An 18,537-nucleotide genomic window follows, 5' to 3' on the forward strand; every position below is an offset into this window, starting at 1 on the left:
TAAAATATAAAACAGGCAAGAGACATCAATATTTTGAAGAAGAAAATAGAGAGGCAACCAGACATCATGTAACTCCCAATATACTGCAGTACCATTTTACCACCTAAGAGTTCTGTGTCCTTTCCATATCTTGGCCCCCGCCCCGACTGAGTCTATATTTAAGTATCTAAAATCAACCATTAGTTTCAGGAAATACAGGGAGAGAAGAGCCTATTAAATTACACCAGAAGCTTCAATCAGCAAAATGTTAGAATATGGAAAATTCTATGTGACAAAATAACTTGTTTCCTCAACAAATAAATAGCAAGGAAAAAAAAAAGAAAGGAAAGGAGGGACTTAAAGATTAGAAGAGACTCAAGAGATATCAATCAAACCCATTTTGTGAACCTGTGTGAGTTCTGATTTAAAGCAACTATTAAAGAAAATTTATGAGGTAAGCAGGAACATCTGAACACTGAAGAGTTGATGACATTAACAAAGTATATTGATTTCAAAAAATATATAAGACGTGTTATAATATATAATATATGCACAAATATAATGTTGATATTGCAGTTATATTTTAAAAATTTAAAGATACATGAAGTGTTACCAAAGAAATATTATATGTTATCTGGCCTAGATTTGTTTTACATTATTTATCACACTGCAAAAATAATTTACATAGGTCTTTCCCATTATACTGTAAATTTCCAGAGGAGACATACTTTTTAAAAGTAATTTTATCATTACTTAATATGTAGAAAATGATTAATAAATGCTTCTTAAATGCAACCACTATGAAAGGTTTTCTTATCACATACATATTTTTTCTTTTACTGTCATCTCCTCTTCCTCTCTTCATGTCTTAAAGCCAACAAACAGCACAGATACTACGAGGCCCTGTGGTTTGCCTCTTAGTTAGAAATATTAACTCTGAACCACATAATAGCCAATCGCATGATCCAGTATCATACAACATTGAAACATCTTTAAAAACCTATACAAGCCATGCTACTTCAAGAGTCAGGTAGCTATCAAAACCAATATTTATACACTAGAAAATTATGCCAATTATATCCAGTCATTATTAGATTAAACCTATTAATGTTATATATTAATAATCTAAAAATTACTGTAATTTTATGTAAAACATACATGTGGAAAATAATCTGCTTGGAATTTTATTCTCCCCCCCAAAAGCACTAATATTTTCAAGCCCATCATTCCCAAGATGAACTAGAAAACCTGAATTACCATATTAAAATGTATGGTATTTAAAAAATAAAATAAAATAAAAATGTATGATATTAGAGGGCTTGATTTAATATGACCCCAACAATTTGAAACAGCTTCTTATTTAAAAAGTTCTAAAATTCAACATGAAAGAAAATCTATACCATCACTGCAAATAAGACCAACTTTGAAATCAAACACCAGATTCTGGAGAAATGCAATCAGTGACCTGAAAACACTTTGGAAAACAAACAAACAAACAAACAAAACAAACCTGTTTGCTTAGAACGGGGCAGGCAAACTCTAGCCTGCAAGCTAAATCCAGCTGCTGCCTGTTTTTGTAAAGTTAAGCTTGTGTTCCTAAGGTAAGTTTTTTTCCACAAAGAATCCTATTTTCTCTATATTCTTGCTGTACTATTCTATTTTGGAACTTGAGAATAATAATTGGCTTAACTAATGAGCTCTGTGTCCTTAACTTTTGCTTTATTGAGTCATAATACACTTACTGAAATGTAATGAACTATTCATAACCTTGCAAAAAAAACAAAAACTCAGCCACATATACCAGTCTACCAACAGCAATTTTATTTCAGGAAATAACATCTGTGAAATTAATCTGAATTTGAGTTTCACTGGTTTTGTAGTTCTCTTGGTTTGTACAGTTGTATAAAATCATAAGGGTTTACAGCTGGTTTTATGTTTATAAACATATTTAAGTAAAGTATAATGAATATAATCTAAATTAACACTGGGGCTTTTTTTCCTTTACTGTGAAAGTCTTGAAACATCACTCATCATTTATAAATACAAAATGTAATTTTATAGTCTTTAAAAAAAAGACACACAAAACTTTCACTTCAAACAATGAATCTAGGTTATGAATATTCTTCTGTATTTATGGTATTTTTCATTAAAAATAAATTTCAAGGGAATGTTTAGAAGTGAAACAAGAAGAAAACAGATCATGTCTTGGATTACATATGGCAAGGAAAACCATTTGGAAATATTTTGGGACAACTGGGGAATTTCAATATGGGATGGATAGCATGTAAGGAATTTCAATAGTCTACAATTATGATAGAATCACTGGCTGAAAGGAACTCAAAGTGTTGTTGAATCTAAATCTACACCTAGTGTTTGAATCCCTTCTATAATAGTGGTTGTGTTTCCCATCTGATGACAGGAAATTTCCCACCTCCTGAAGCAGCCTATAATCAAGCATTAGAACTTCTTGATGAACAATGAGGTTAAAAAAATAATACTGAAATAAAAATAAGTGAGAATGCATATAAATAGCAAAACTATTTAACAATTACTGTTCTCTAGTCTCCTTGCTGGGAAGGGAAAATCTTGACACAACGTCTGAAACCTGGAGTTGTATTACATGTCTAGATTAATTAAAAGAAAGCAAACAAACCTATAAATATGAATGCTCTAGATATGCATTTCGGATGAGCTTCTCTTTGTAAATGTACACAGATACCTAGTATTTACTGAAGTATATTTCCACAAATCTTTCAAAATCAAAAAACTCCTGCTAATGTATTCCCTAATAAACACACACTGCATAACATGTTCAATTGTTACCCCAAAATAAATGCACTTACCTCCTGTGCATCTCTTGCTGCTTTTGCATCATCCTCATTATAGCGGTTACAGTTGTACCTTAAAGTAAAGTAAGAGGATTCCATAAAGCCAAAAATCAATGAAAAGAGAATGAATCACAGAATTTTAGCCTGGATTTAGATTATCTAGAACCAATGTTCCACTTGATACAGATAAAATGAGGTTAAAATACGCAGGGTTCTATCATTATAATGATAAGTTACCATACTAAAAGGCACTCAGTGTTGTTGAATCTAATCTGCACCAAATGCCTGAATCCTCTCAGTAACAGAGTATCAGTCCTCCATCTAGTAAATAGGGACTATCCCACTTTTCGAGGTAGTTCATTCCAAATCAGCTCTATAATTATTAGAAAACACTGTCATTCTAGAACTTCCATTTGCTGACTACAGTTTGAACTTCTAACTCAATTTTTGAAGAAAGAGATAATCTCATGTCCTAGGTTGACTGTTATTTACGCCAAACATTCCCAATTTTTCCAGAATTACCTTCTTCTCTTTTATAAACCAATGAACCAATAACTGATGGACTACTATGTAATATTGGGTTGGACAAAAAGTCTGTTTAGTTTTCTCCATAAAATAAGACACATTTTTTCATTTTCATCAATAACTATATTGATTTGGATATTCCGAGTATGTAGGCGCGCTATAACGCTGATTGTTCTCAATTATGTCTCAATTTGATTGCTATCAACTTCAACTGGTCTACCTGACCATGGAGCATTATCCAGCAAGAAATCTCCAGGACGAAACTTTGCAAACCACTTCTGACGCGTTCAGTCAGTCACAGCACCTTCTCCATGCACTGCACAGATCTTTTTGTGTTTCAGTTGCATTTTCACCTTTCTTGAAATAATAAAGCATGATATGCCAAAACGTTGCTTATTTTCTTCTATCTTCAATATTAAAATGGCTACACAAAAATTCACAATTTATTTATTTTTAATGCACACTGATATGACAGCCGACACAATACAATCTAATAGAATTGTTTCGAATGAAGTTAAAGACTAAAACTAAGCACTACTAGAGTCACCTTACAGAAAAAGCCAAACGAACTTTTTGGCCAACCCAGCAGATGCTATGCTATGTGCTCTACATGCTATTACAGTTTTTAAGAATCACTGAAAACTGAATGATATACGAAGTGAAGAGCTGGGAGAAACCTGCCCAGAGAACTCAGCTCAAGAGTGAAGATGAATGAGACGGGCGCTTCCCTTGTCCTGCATACTCTCTACTTCTTTTACAAGAGCCTATTTATTCAAGCAGCTGATATTTATTGAATACTTACTATATACTCAATTACTGAGTACTTTAAATGTACTATCACATTTAATCCCCTCAACAATCTTATGTATATTATTATTATTCTCATAGAGCAGATGAAAAACTAGGTTTCAAGGTCAAAAAACCAGTGTTTCAGAGCTGGGGATTAAATTCATGCATATCTGCCAAATAAGGTCCATGCTCTTAACGAGTGAGTATATTGTTCACAAGCTGTTTTCACGTCTTCAGAATCTCTTCACAGTGATCTTTGTAAAACTAAAGAAAGAATTTGAAATTTCAATCTTGTTAAACTGGATCCATTGTTTCAGCTTGTCAAGTTCTTTAGAATTTTAATGATCTATACGTTCAGTATTTCTCTTTGATGTTACCCCAAAATGTATGTAAGATTTTCATATTAGTTCAAAAACATCATCAATAAAAGCAGTATACAGGGTTAAGTAGGGAAGAAAATAAAGAGGACAAAGTCTTTAAGCAAACCAATAAAGCATTCCATTAGTGTTAGAAAGACACAAATCCATCATCTGTACTCCAATAAATCATTCAATTAATCGCAAATATCCCTCCCTCTCTGTATTCACACCATAGACCACAAAATTCTCAGTCCACACTGAAATATCTTGCTGAGATCTATAAAATGTACCCTAATCCATCTTCCTAAGAATACCACTGGACTGTGGGATTTCATATAAGGGAAAAATTAAGTTATGTGGCTCATATATGGTTTGTGGAATCACAAAATTTGGAAATGTATTTTGTCTATTTCCAGTATTTGGTACCTCTCTACTTTCCAAAATTACTCAGAGATAACCAACAATGATTTACTGATCTCATCTTCAAGTTTTTAAAATAATTCACCAACGTCAGGAGATCAATTTCCCCCCAGCTTTGGTTATAATCCTCTCTTACCAATTTAACCCAAAAATCACCTCTCCTTGCCCTCTACTTGTGAAATATTAACACCTTTTCTTTTATCTGAAAATCCTTAAAAATGCTCCTTTAGATTTTTTAAAAAGATATTTATAAGCCTCAACTCATTCTGGGGCTTTATTCTGCTAACATTTCTAAGGATTTTAAGGCAGGAAAGCAAACAGGGTTCATCCATACTTCTAACTCAGATGACTGATAGTGCTACTTGGAATGTTATTTTGAAGATTCTGAGGCATTTTCAGATTTAAACTTGAAAGCAGAGCATGATTCATGTCACAGGCAACATTTCTGACACCCCAGATCCAGGCCATTCTTTATTCTTTAGTATCCACCATGTGCTTTGTACCCTTTTCAGTTTTTAACATAGCTCCTTTAAAATTTAAGTTGTGAAAATAAAATTTAAAAAAATAAAATTTAAGTTGTGATGAGAGATTACTTTACATACAAAAATCTAACTCTTCTTCTGCATTCCCTCTCCCCTTCACTAGACTTGTTTAAAAATATACTAGAATGAATTTAGTTTCTGGGAACACTCTAATCCTCCCAGTTTGCATTCTTAAAACCCAGAACACCCTTTCTTGACTCTGACAGTGGGAAAATCACTTTCTTTACTTCCAACTAGTTTTTACCTGTCTCAGAATTTCAGACAGATAATCCCTCATACTATTCCTCCAACTAATGAAACTAGTGAAAGTTCCAACAAAACTAAAAGGGAAGACTTGCCACTGTCTTAAGTTCAGATCCTTCTTGCTTTAAACCTGCAATTTATTCCCCTCCTAGCCACTCTACAAAGCAGCCACAATGGAGACAATGTATATAAAGAACAAAACAGACAGCCTTCTTTTTTAAGTAACAGATCTGATCATGTCACTCCCTCAAAATCCTTCTGATAATGTCCACACTACTTTAGGTCTAAATCTATATTTTCTTTTTCTATTCCCCACAACTTATGAGGGGCTACAAACTCAAAGGCCAAGAAGGGATAGACAAGTAATTCAAATAAGTGAAACAGGCCATTTGCATATCATAACACTCAGAAATATTTTCACTTTTACCAAGATATGTGCTAGCTTCCATTTTTTTCTCAAAATTCAAGGCATCCTTGGTCTAACTTGCATTTTCCCAAATGGATAAGAAATATGAATTGAGCAAAGGTATAGTTCTACTAATTGGGATCAGTGAAATCACAATACATGCAAATGCTGTTAAGCTTCAGTCTTTGGGGAAACATAACAAACTGGAAAGGAAAGTTTAGTAATCAATTCCAGGTGATCGCGGCCAAGCAGAAATGCAGGCCTGTTCCTATGTTTCAAAGAAAAACTAAAAATCTGGATTGCACTGGGCAGTTTTCCAATTTTCAAAGTTTGGGACAAATTTTTTGTCAAATGATGGGCAGGGTAAGTAAAAAACAACTGCATGCTGGGTTTTGTCAATAGTCTCTCTTTTGTTTTTCAACTACTGCCTAGAGAGACATATTAGACAATGCAACTCTTCTCTGAATAAGTCATATATGTTCACATCATTCTACCTTTGTTCATGCTGCTCCTTTAGCCCTGTATGTTTTTCCTAACACTTTTTCAACCAATGAACTCCTAATCCTCCTTAAAATTCATCTCAATTATTACCTTCTTTGTGAAATATGCTTAATTAATTCCTCTCTCTGGATATTGTGCATATATCTCTAACACTAATCACACGCTACTCATTTAGCAAGCTCTTAAGTTAGACGGTGATTTCCATGAGGCAGAAACCTTATTCAAAATACATGGCATATATCACATACTTATGTGAACATATTCTTCCCTTCATTTCCGTTTCCCGAACCTACCAGGCAGATCCATGTGGTTCCCAAGGGCCAAGACACACCCAGCAAAACTCTGCTTTACAGTTCTGGTTACGACAGACCATGTGATTACAACCGCCATCCTTCTCAATTGTGACATGGCATTTGGGACATTCCTATGAAGAGAAACTATAAAGTTGGTGTCAATGCTACACTAGGTTGTATTACTACCACTGAGGAGAAGTCAATTCTAGATTTGGTTTATTTTTAAATACCGTATTTACTGTGATTAATACATGGAAAGCACTTAGAACAGCGTCAAACTCTTAATAAGTGCTACTGAAAATGAGCTGTTATCATTACTACTGGCTTTTGAAATGTACAACAATTTAAGGATTTGTTTTAGTGGGGCTGGGGGACAAAAATATTTTAAGCCATACACATAAAAATAGTTTTATGGAAGGTAAAATATTTTATGTAAATATAATAATCTAAGTCATCTAAAAAGTGTTATTTCCTATATCTCATACCATTCTCAGTGTTTTATATGCATTAATTTACAATCTTTATAGAGCTATTACTATTTCCATTTTTCAGATGAAGAAACTAAGGGAGAGAAAAAAAATTTTTTAATTAGTCCAAAGTCACACAAGTAGCAAATAGTAGAATCAGGATTCAAACCCAAGCAATTTGGCCTGAAGAGTCAGGAAAGAAAGATTGGTAAATACTTTCTGTGGCTTCCGAGTTTCCCAGCCTCCTCCTGCCAAATATCCTTGTTTTATTTATTTAATTTTTTATTTATTGATTTTAGAGGGAGAGAAAAGGAAGACGGAGAAGAGATAGGGAAAGAGGGGTGACAGAAAGAGGAAGAGAAACATCAACTTGTTGTTCCACTTATTTATGCATTCACTGGTTGATTCTTGTATGCGCCCTGACTGGGGATCAGCAACCTTGGTATATTGAGACAATGCTCTATCAAACCAACTAAGCTACCTGGCCATGGCCAAATACAGCAGTCCCTCTCTATATCGCAGTTCACTTATCGCGGCCTCACTGTATCGCGGGATTTTTAAAAATACTATATTTAATTATTTATCACGGACTTTTCACTATATCGTGGGATTTTGCGGTACTATATATGTATGTTGTTAAAGTTACATAGGTTTAAGAGTGTAGAAAAAAGGTAAGGTTCCTACTTCACGGGGGTGGTAGTGGTGGTGGTGGTGGTGGTGTTGTCTAGAATGTAATACCTGCGACAAGTGAGGAAATATTGTACCCTTGTTTTAAGTTATTCTCATTGTGGTTCATTTACATCCGTGCTACAGAGATCATGATTCTCCCTCACCCCCACTGGTACCATTTTCTTGGTTGCTAGTGAGCCAAAGTTACTAACTACCCTGCAGGCCTATTGTTTTTCCCTTTTGAAAAAACTCTAAAAATCAAACTTACTCATTATTTTAATATAGCAATAAGTAAGATAAAAAGCTTGTATTTTTGCTGTTATTGGTATTTGATGTCTGTAACTACCACAAGGGGGAAGTAGCATCCATTATATTATTCGCACAATTAAGCTTTTGTGAAACAGACTACAATGCCCATAAATCACTGTAATTTTAATAGGTCAATACGGTAATTTTTAATTATATATTTTAAATCAAGTTTTTGATATGACACGCATAAGAAATTTTAATTTTCTCAAAGAAGCAAGTTCCAGGCCTAAAATATCTGTTTCAAGCTACATTTCTTGGTAATTAACCAAACATTCTTAAGCTCTCAATATGTTAGGATACCATCAACAATCTGCAAATCTGTTTAAGGAGCTGATAACAATAATAAATAAGTTTCTGAAACCTCTCAAGACAAAAACTCTTCAATCTCACCTCAAAACTAACAAGTAGATAACTTTATTACAAATTGCCATTTTCCCTAAATAATCTACCTTCTAAACAAAGTCAAACATATTCAACCTTGTATTCCCTATTTTAAACATCCTGGAGGTTTAGAGTATCTGTGATTTCTCCAGAGCAGAAAGAGGGTGAGAGTTTAATCAAACTACTTAGTGAAAATATAGTTATCCTATTTTAAATACTAGTATTACAGAGCATATTTAAGGATTCCGGTGGAGAAATCTTCAATTTTCAAAAAAGTTGAGGCTAGGAAATTTTTTAACAAAAGTAATCATACCTCCTGGCATTACAGTAAAGTTTTTATGAGTGACATGACATAAATCATGATGATTTTAGAGAGCACAAAAATATTTCAACTGTACATTTCTCAAATATGTGGGCATTGTACTATGTGACAAGACTCACTGCTTCCCTACTAATGCTTTCTGAGAAAAAGAAGTAAATATGTACTCTTTAATCTTTTTGGGTAGAACAGTGTACTAATAGTATAAAATCACGTGTTAGCCTTCATCATTTAAGAACTCCATATTCTTGCTGTCTTGTGATTGAGTGATGTAACAGCACAAAGCAATAACACTAGTCAAACAACTCAGTATTCTTTAAAACATCATCTTCACACATGAGAAATGAATAGCCCATTAATAACCTTCTCATTCATCACCCAAGTCACTTCTTATTTGGATAGGATATAAGATTGAATTAAATAAAAACTGGATATTTATACAATTTTCTATTAAGAAACTGGGGGTTACACAGCTGAGATTCAAATACTTGCTTATTATTTAGTGATAGACAACAGGGACATTCAAGATTACTTTCATTTGTAAGATCTCATCCCGTGTTAAAGAAGTGGTTCATGATTATAGAGAGACTAAAATTTGAAACTAGTATCCTGAGCAATGCACCTCAAAAAACAAAAAATCTGAGAAACTAAGGGATACCTATGTTACCCCCAAACTTCTATTTCTCAAGAGTCAAGTTTCTAAAATCATATTATATAAATTTAACATGTTGAAGATGTTACATAATAGAAGTTACTCATTTACTCTGACTGAATGCTGCTCTTAAATCCCTTAAAAGTAAAAGGCAGAAATGCAAATTAGCCTAACAAAACCAAGCTAGGGGTAGTAAAATCTACAATTGTATACTAAAAGGCAGCCAAGAACAATATAGGCATTTTAGCAAACATGAGGGTAGAAAAATTATCAGCCTTTTCTTCTATAGAAAAGTAGTGCTTTCCAATAAAAGGAAATTTCTAAAGTAGAGCACTGTGCATATTAAGTATAGTACTCAATAAAACAAAGAAAAATTATTAATAGGCAATCATTCAGGATAAAACAAAAACAAACCTTAAAATCAAGAAAAGGGTAAAATAAGGCCACCAGGTAAACTTCCTGCTTTTGCTAATGCTGATGTACCTGACCTTAATTCATTAACACAGTTTACTGAAGAAAAGTACAAACCTTTGTGTTGGCTGCAATCCAATTAGAGGTTTCACTGTCATCATCACACTTTTTAATCCATTTCTTCAACCACTGTTTGGAAAAAGAAAAAAGAAAACAACTGTTAGGGTACAACAAAAGACTTAAGAATAAGTATAGCAAATTACTTCAATACTTAAATTCAGTCAACCTTAAATATAAAAGCCAAAGGCAAGATTATCACTAAATTTACTTCCTTTCAAGTCAAGGAAATCCTGTAATCCTCATATCCAGTCAAAATCAGTCAAAGGAGGACTTTCTCTGGCTGAAGAAAGTGGGGAATCTACAGCTTGATTAGAATTCCAGTTCCAATGTGTGCCATTCTCCTTAGCCAATTACAAAACTTACTGAGAAAGGTGCCTTAACCATATTTATCCTGATAATATCACAAGCTGACTTATTCCTAAGGAATATGCTCTAAATACTTGCAATGATCACCTGAAATGAAAAAGGCAAAATAAAATCTTTTATATCGTCGTCGTCGGCAGCCGTCCGTCTCGAGAGACGATGGTGTAGCTTCTTAAGAGTCTATCTGCACCGCCGAGAATGGCTGTGCAGTCCGACTCGGGAGTGACACGGTATCTGTCTCCTCCCGTGTTGAATCGACATCTTGCGATGACGCTGGAGTGTCCTCTCCAGTGAAGCTGAAGCTACAGAGCCTGTGTGACCTTCCTAATCTTTTATATACTAATGAATAAATTAACAAAATTGCGGGCTGCTAATTTTCAGTCACCAAGTCTTCGAAGTACTCTACATTATTTAAAAATGAAAATGCTAGACAAACTTACCTTACATTTAACAGGATCATGCCAATTTTCTCCACAGTTAAAGCTGTTAAGTGACACAAGAATTGAAAGAATTAAGTTCCACCTACTGTTAAGTATACAGTAGTCCCTCTCTATATCGCGGTTCACTTATCACGGGACTTTTAAAAATATTATATTTAATTATTTATCGCAGATTTTTCGCTATATCGTGGGATTTTGTGGTACTGTATACATATGTTGTTAAAAGTTACGTAGGTTTAAGAGTGTAGAATAAATGTAAGGTTCCTACTTCGCAGGGGGGTCTAGAATGTAATACCCACAATAAGTGAGGGAATACTGTATAAACAAATATTTATAGTTCCTCAATATTATCACCAGTTTCTAGTGACTGACTGGCAAATACAGAGACCGGAACCATGTCTATTTTATCCTACAGTAAATTATTTAGAATTTAGTATTATATTAAGTGTGTAATGGGTGTGTGTATGAGAATGAAAAATGACTGTAAGCATGAAGACGTGCTTAGATGACAATTCTGTAACAAAAGACGATCTAAACAGTTATTAAATTGTTAAGATAATAAAACAGTTTAGTTAGATTTGTATTTTTCTGATAGTTTTAAGATGGTTCCTTGCTACAACCACTCTCTAATTATTTTCACTAATTTCAACTTAAATTTTAATCATGCTTCATTAAGGAGTAGAAGTCTGACTTTGTAGAGTCCTATATAAATTACTACTAATGTGTAGTAAGTAATGCATGGGAAGCAAACTGGCCACATCTTTGCATGACCCAAATGAGTCTCAGTCCAGAAGAGATAAACTATACCATACAAGGTGTAAAACAGGAGTGTGACGAAATATCCCCCCAAGATATCATAATTGCCAATGCCTTTCCGTATTCTAGGCAAATGGTATATACATTTGTGAAGACAAGTATAAATTAAGGATAAACACAAATTTTATGAAAAAATAACCATGGAATAACTAATAAATTAGCTAATTAAGTAATCTAGGAATGCCAAAAATCCCTTGCGAATGAGAGGAATAAAGCACTATTAATTCAAATTAAGTCAGTATAAAGGTTACTTCTGAAAAAGATGAAGCATGGAACAGAGAAGGGAACCCAGGGGTTTCAAATATGTTTGTCATGTTTTTATTTTTTAATAAAAACAAATTACTGATTTTGATTATGCTACGTTGCAGCTAGATAAGTCTTCATTGCTGTTATTTTCTAGTTTGTATTCAAAATATTTCACACTAAAAATATATTTGAAAGTAGGTACGGAATCGGAATCTACCTTATCTACCCAGTAAACTCTGAAACAATGATGTATATGTAATAATTACCAAAATATCATGTATTTTACACATATTTAATGACTACAAGCTTACCTGCTCTTTTTGAAAATATTTAATATTAATGATGTGTAAGTCTAATTCTACAGATGTTTGGGGAAAAAAAGAATGGGATGCAATACACAAATAGAGGATCTATTTGCTAGCTCTAAGACCCTTTGGCTTGACTGGCTTCTTGTTCCTAACAGATCCACAAAGGAAAGGAAGATCGTTTTAGCTCTCTAATATGTGGTTATTACTGGAAATTCCCTGGTAAGTTGAATCTAGAATTGAAATGCTGAAGAGTATGAAATAAAACTCCAAGAACCCACATATTCAAGAAAGCTGGGGCCAGCGGAGCCAAATCTAAATCAACTATATTTTGTCTTTCCAAATTTACTTCTACAATTTCTTCTGACGACTCAGATTAAACTTGTCAGAGCAAAGGAAAAAAAAAATTTTAAGTCCTAACTGTGTATTTTATTCCTAAGAGATAACTTGAAAACAAAGCAAGAGCCATAAAAGAACCAAACATAATTTGACAAAATAACCAGTCAATCAGAAATGAGAGGGATTGAGTTCTTGTCCTAGATCTCTAAGTGTGCTCCCATTTAAGTTTTATTGAAGCACACTAGAAAATGTGATTCTAACTACACCTTTTCTCATAAAAAATATATATCTAAAAGTTAGAAAAACAGGAAAGAGGAAAATTCTTTACAATGTGACTTTTAAGTCTAATTTTTATTTAAAAGAAATACACAATTTTAAATGAGTATTACCCACCTCCCTCCCTACCTGAGGTAAAAAAAAATGTATTCTATTTTACTAGTAAGAATAAATAAAAAACCTATGTGCACTATTCCAATTTAAGAAATCACCTGCTTACCAAAACTGGCGCCCACATTTGCAGCGAACAGGTTTAGCATCAGGATATTGTACTTTAACAACATGGTGGCAATCTGGGGCAGGACACCACTTTAATAGTCGATTGCACTATAACACAAGTTAGAAAATAAAAAGTGACAGTAAATTAAATCACAGTGCAAAACTTCCTAGTACACCAAGCAATTAGGGAACAATTTTTAACATAATTCCTGTTGAGTTCGATTTTTCAGCTGTTTTAGACTTAAATAGGCCTGCTGAATTTCTTCTGTCACATCAAGTTTTTTCTGTAAAGCGTATCTTAATGCAACCACGCTAGGCTGGATCAAGCCTGGATTGAGGGAAGCACTAGTGCTCTCCTATTGGCTGAGAGCAAACCTCCCTCGAGTGGGGAGGGGTGGGGGATGACCTTGGAGACCAGCAACAGGTTCATACTTGTCTAGGCTATTCAGTTACACATGAGACAGTGTGGTGAGAGGTTGTGTGCCACTCCATATAGCGAATCGTATTCTGAAGTGTAGTCTGAGTTCTTCTCTATATACAAGGAGTTAGCAGAATTTATTTTTTTATTTATATACCTACTATTTCCTTTCCCTCAGATGATGTCTGCCTCTGCTATTTCTCATGTTAAGTGCTTCAACAACCCCAATTCATTTTGTTATATCTGTGGCAGTTTCACCATTCCCAAAGGACAAACATCAGTGCATTTGTCAGGCAAGCCTATTTTGTATTTTTTGAAGTAAAACTTGGTGATCAAGATAAGTCTTGGGCCCCTCACAAGTTGTGCAAGTGGTGTGTTGAGAGTTTATGGAAGTGGACGAAGGGAACATGTGATAAATTGCCATTTGGTATACCTATGATTTGGCGAGAGCCCAGAGATCAATTTAAGTGACTGTTACTTTTTTATAGTGAAAACGTCAGGATATAACAAGAATAATAGATGTAAAATAGAGTATCCTAGTCTACCATAAGCTATACACCCAGGCCCTCATTCAGCTGAAATCCCAGTGCCACTTTTCACTGAACTACCTCTTTCGAAAAACAGGAGTATGGTGAAGAACTAAATGAAAGCAATGATGATTTTGAAATTGAAGATGACCCAGTTGAATGATTTGGCACGAGATTTGGGACTATCCAAAAAGGCTTTAGAACTCCTAGCATAAAGACTGCACGAGAAAAACTTGATTGAAAAAGGAGCAAAGGTATCTTACTTTCGATCAAGAGAAAGTGCATTTCTGCAGTCTTTCAAAGTGACGGTGGCTTTGTGTATTGCCACAACGTACACGGTTTAATGGAGGAATTAGGAATTCTAATTTTTAACGCAACTAAATGGCAACTGTTCATCGATAGCTCAAAGAGGAGCTTGAAGTGTGTCCTCCTCCACAATGGCAGTTTATTTGGTGCAGTCCCAATTGGCCATGCAGTTTGTTTTCGTGAAGAATATGAAGACATAAAGATAGTCCTTGATCTGTTGCAATATCACAAGCACAACTAGATCATCTGTTTTGACCTTAAAATGGTCTGTTTCCTTCTTGGTCAGCAGTGCGGATACACCAAGTATCCCTTTTTTTCTGTGTATGCGGGACAGCAGAGCTCGTGAAAAGCATTGGGTGGAGTCGAATTGGCCTCCAAGATCTGACCTCAAACCTGGTGATCCAAACATTCTACATGAGCCACTTGTTGACAGAAAGAACATTATATTCCCACCTCTGCACATAAAACTGGGTCTCGTGAAGCAATTTATTAAAGCTTTGCCAACTGAAGGAAGCTGTTCCAAGAATCTCATTTTGGCATTTCCTAGCCTGCCGTTTGAAAAGATAAAATACCTTAATATGTATGTTTGGTAGCAGAGCTTCACTACTTGTACACAATTTGACTTACAATAACAATATATAGCCTCTATATGAATAAAGTAACTAAATAAGCAGTATATTCAGGTAATTTTTTTCTTTATTTTCCTTTGTAGGTACACTGTATAATTTTGGGGACAAAAGGAGGGTATCCTGTACCTTAAAAAGTTGATGTGATAGAGAAAAACTGGGGTCATTTTTGGATTCAGATACAAAAAGTTAGTTAAAAACAAGTGTCAGATCTAACTCAACAAAAATTGTGTTCCCCAGTGTTTGTATTTCTTCCCTAGCACAAGGGGTAAAGGGGTATTAGTGACATAAGCATATAAAAACTTGCCACCAATACATAAGTTTGCTACAGCAATGCTTATGGGTGCACTGCTTTGCTAAGATTATAGATCCCTTGAAGAGCTGGTTTTATAAAATACAAGGTCTGTCTAGAAAGTGTCCGGCCATGTAATATAAAAGAAATATTTACTGAAGAAGATAGAAAATACAACAAAACAAGAAACACTGTACATACAACAATGACACCTCAATCCCCTTCAAAGTAGGCACTTGGGACCTCACACAGTTCTCCCAATCGCCAACAACTGCCCCGTCGGTATTCTCCTGAATCTCACCAGCAGTCTGAAATCTCTTCCCTTTCAAAGGTGATTTTAATTTTGGGAAAAGCAAGAAGTCGCAGGGCACCAAATCTGGGCTACTGAGTGACTAAGTCACCTGAGTGATTTGATGTGAGGCCAGAAAACTTCAGATGTGACATATGAGCACGCGCGTTTTGGTGATGAAGCTGCCAATCACCAGCTGTCCATAGCTGCGGCTTTCTGAATCATTTGAATAGTTTCCGCAGAGGAATGTTCAAGCTTAATGCAAAATATGATGCAGATTCATGCTCTACTGGCTTAGTCATTTTGAATGCAACCACCACACAGTACACATGCTCACTCAAGGTGTCTACTGCCCGCACTGACGTACAGTAAAGCTGTCACTGTTCACGCATGCACATTCCGGTCCTCTCTCCTTGGCTGCCAGGTTACATCTATGTCGCACAAACCTTTCTCATTAAATTAACAATGGTTAGACTTTTTCCAGACAGACCTCATATATGAAGTACTGTTTGTTCTATCTTTAAGATACCATTGAGAAACTTTGAAATAATTACCCATTATGGTGTTAGAGGACAAAGAATAGTTTGAAACAAGCTAAAGGATATATGTAATTTCCCCTTTTGGCCATAAAAAGCTCTTCTAAGAACAAAAAGTTAGTTTCTAAACTATGGCACAGATCACATCTTAGTTCTTTAAAAGGAAGTACAACTTCTGAAGCACTGTCATAGAACAACACATGGCAAAACAATCTGCCCCAGAGTTGAAATTTATTGATTATTTTTTTAAAAAAAAGAGTATTCCTAAAATATGCTGTTTCCTACAAGATCAGACCTTCAGTTTAATCACTAATAGAAATCAAAGTTACTAGAAGTAGTTTAACTATTATAAAGAGTTAAAATATCAAGTTACACTGATGCTCTTATACAAGGGCTGGCAAACTTCTTCCATGAAGAGCCAGAAAATAAAGACCTTTGGCTTTGTGGGTCATAATGGCCTCTCTAGTGATTATTCAACTCAGCCACAAAGTGGTATAGAATAAATTAGTATGTTTAAATATATCTTTATTTAGAAAAACAGGCACACTATAGTTTGCAGACCTCTGTTATAATAAAATACATCTGATAAAAACATATAACCATAGCGTTGTTGATGAACAAAGCTTACTGGTAATGGAAGCTCAAACAAGAGATAGAGCATAGTTAGAGTACCAAACAAGATTAAACATGACATTATTAGTAATCGGCTACAATTTTCTACTAGGGATCAAGGGAATACTACAAAAATTTTATTATCAAAGCTCAAGATCTAGCCCTGGCCAGTATGGAGCATCAGTCCATACAGCAAAAAATTGCAGGTTCAATTCCCAGTCAGGGCAGCACACAGGAGGACTAACATGTCTCTTTCTGTGTCTCTGTCTCTCTCTCCCCGGCCTCCTTACCTCTCTACAAGCAATGAAGAAATGTCCTCAGGTGAGGATAAGAAAAAAAAAACAAAAACAAAAAACCCTAAAGAGCTATAAAGGGACACCTACTTATTGGTTTGTCACATTCCTTTAAGAAAAAAGGTATTTCAGTAAGTTTTATAAATAAAGTCCATAACCCATGTTATGGTAAAGGTGACTCTTATTGTCCAGAGTATTTATATAAAAAATTAGTATTTCTATTAATGAACAGAATTCCTTTTATTAAAAAGGAAAACTTAAGAGAAATCACTTACCTCTACAAAGCTATTTGTTATTAAATGCTGATACTTTAATTTAACTTTTGAATCTGTGATCAGGCGCCTGAAAGGAAAAATAGAAAGCTTATTAGGAAGTTTCAGACAAGAGTATTTTCCACATTTATAAAATAAAATTTCAATGCTATGGCTATATAACTGCCTTAAATTGAAAATACTAAAATGCATGTAAACTATCAGAAAATGTAACTGTAGCAATCAAAACAATAATTTCAAAGTTGCTGTAGTTTTATTTTGGTAAACATTTTCCCCACATTTCTTACATTCTAAATATTCTATTTTTACACAGATTTTATTACAATCTAGTGACTTAATCAACTACTGCCAAATTTAGGCCTGTTGCAGTCTTTTGACTCCGACATCTTGCCTTAAAACTGTTAATTCTCTGCCAGCTTCCCTCAAACCCATTTCCAAAAATCAGTGTGAAATAAGAGATGTTGCTAGGAATGGTAAAAAATGGATCCAGGCTTTACTATAAATAGTTTTCAGAGCCTCCTTTTTCTGAGATCTTTTGTTAATTCACCAGAAATACTGACTGCAACCTGGCTTCTCTTGTCCATATAGAACACTTTATAATTCATAACAATTTCTAAAAAACGCAGGAACCCATGAGTGAAGAACCCTGAAGCTTAAGTTTCATTGGTTTTAATAGTAAACATATGCGTATTATAAGAAAATGTGTTCAGCAAAGAAAGATGAAGCACTAACAAAGTCAGGAAGAACTACATGAAACATGCATATATTCCAATCTCAATAAATCCTTTTAAATAAACAACAAATATGGCCTCATCTAATTTTTGAGCTTATCCCACTGTTCTTCCACCCTGTCCTGTGCCAGTTTCAGTGTATACCTGTCACATTTGTGTTCTTTCAAAACAATAAGCACCACCCTTCCTCAGAGGCTTTTGCTAGGAAAGAATATCACGATGGTAGGACAGTCTAGATTTGAATACTGGCTTCAAAATTTACTAGATACAAACTGAGGGTAAGTTCTTTTACATTTACATTTTCCACTTCACTAATCTGTAATATGGATAGCAGAAATAGACTTGTGAGACTAGAACAGTACCTGGCAAATAGTAAGCACTCAATAAATATTAAATGCTATTATTATTATTATTATTA

The 18,537-nt window shown here is 34.4% G+C and overlaps 1 protein-coding gene across 1 annotated transcript in view; it reads right to left on the reverse strand.

Annotated features, from left to right (window-relative positions):
* ARIH1 (ariadne RBR E3 ubiquitin protein ligase 1) overlaps window positions 1-18,537 on the reverse strand; it is a 115,373-nt gene that overhangs the window by 6,293 nt on the left and 90,543 nt on the right. The window contains exons 6-11 of the mRNA XM_090270055.1: window positions 17,392-17,458; window positions 13,219-13,325; window positions 11,017-11,059; window positions 10,211-10,282; window positions 6,886-7,016; window positions 2,823-2,880 (exon numbers count right to left, since the gene is read on the reverse strand). Coding sequence (XP_090126181.1) covers window positions 2,823-2,880; window positions 6,886-7,016; window positions 10,211-10,282; window positions 11,017-11,059; window positions 13,219-13,325; window positions 17,392-17,458 — 478 coding nt within the window. The remainder of the gene's footprint in view (window positions 1-2,822; window positions 2,881-6,885; window positions 7,017-10,210; window positions 10,283-11,016; window positions 11,060-13,218; window positions 13,326-17,391; window positions 17,459-18,537) is intronic.

The sequence above is a fragment of the Furipterus horrens genome, unplaced genomic scaffold (genome assembly GCF_987537825.1).
Source record: "Furipterus horrens unplaced genomic scaffold, mFurHor1.1.pri manual_scaffold_3, whole genome shotgun sequence".
Taxonomy (NCBI): Eukaryota; Metazoa; Chordata; class Mammalia; order Chiroptera; family Furipteridae; genus Furipterus; species Furipterus horrens.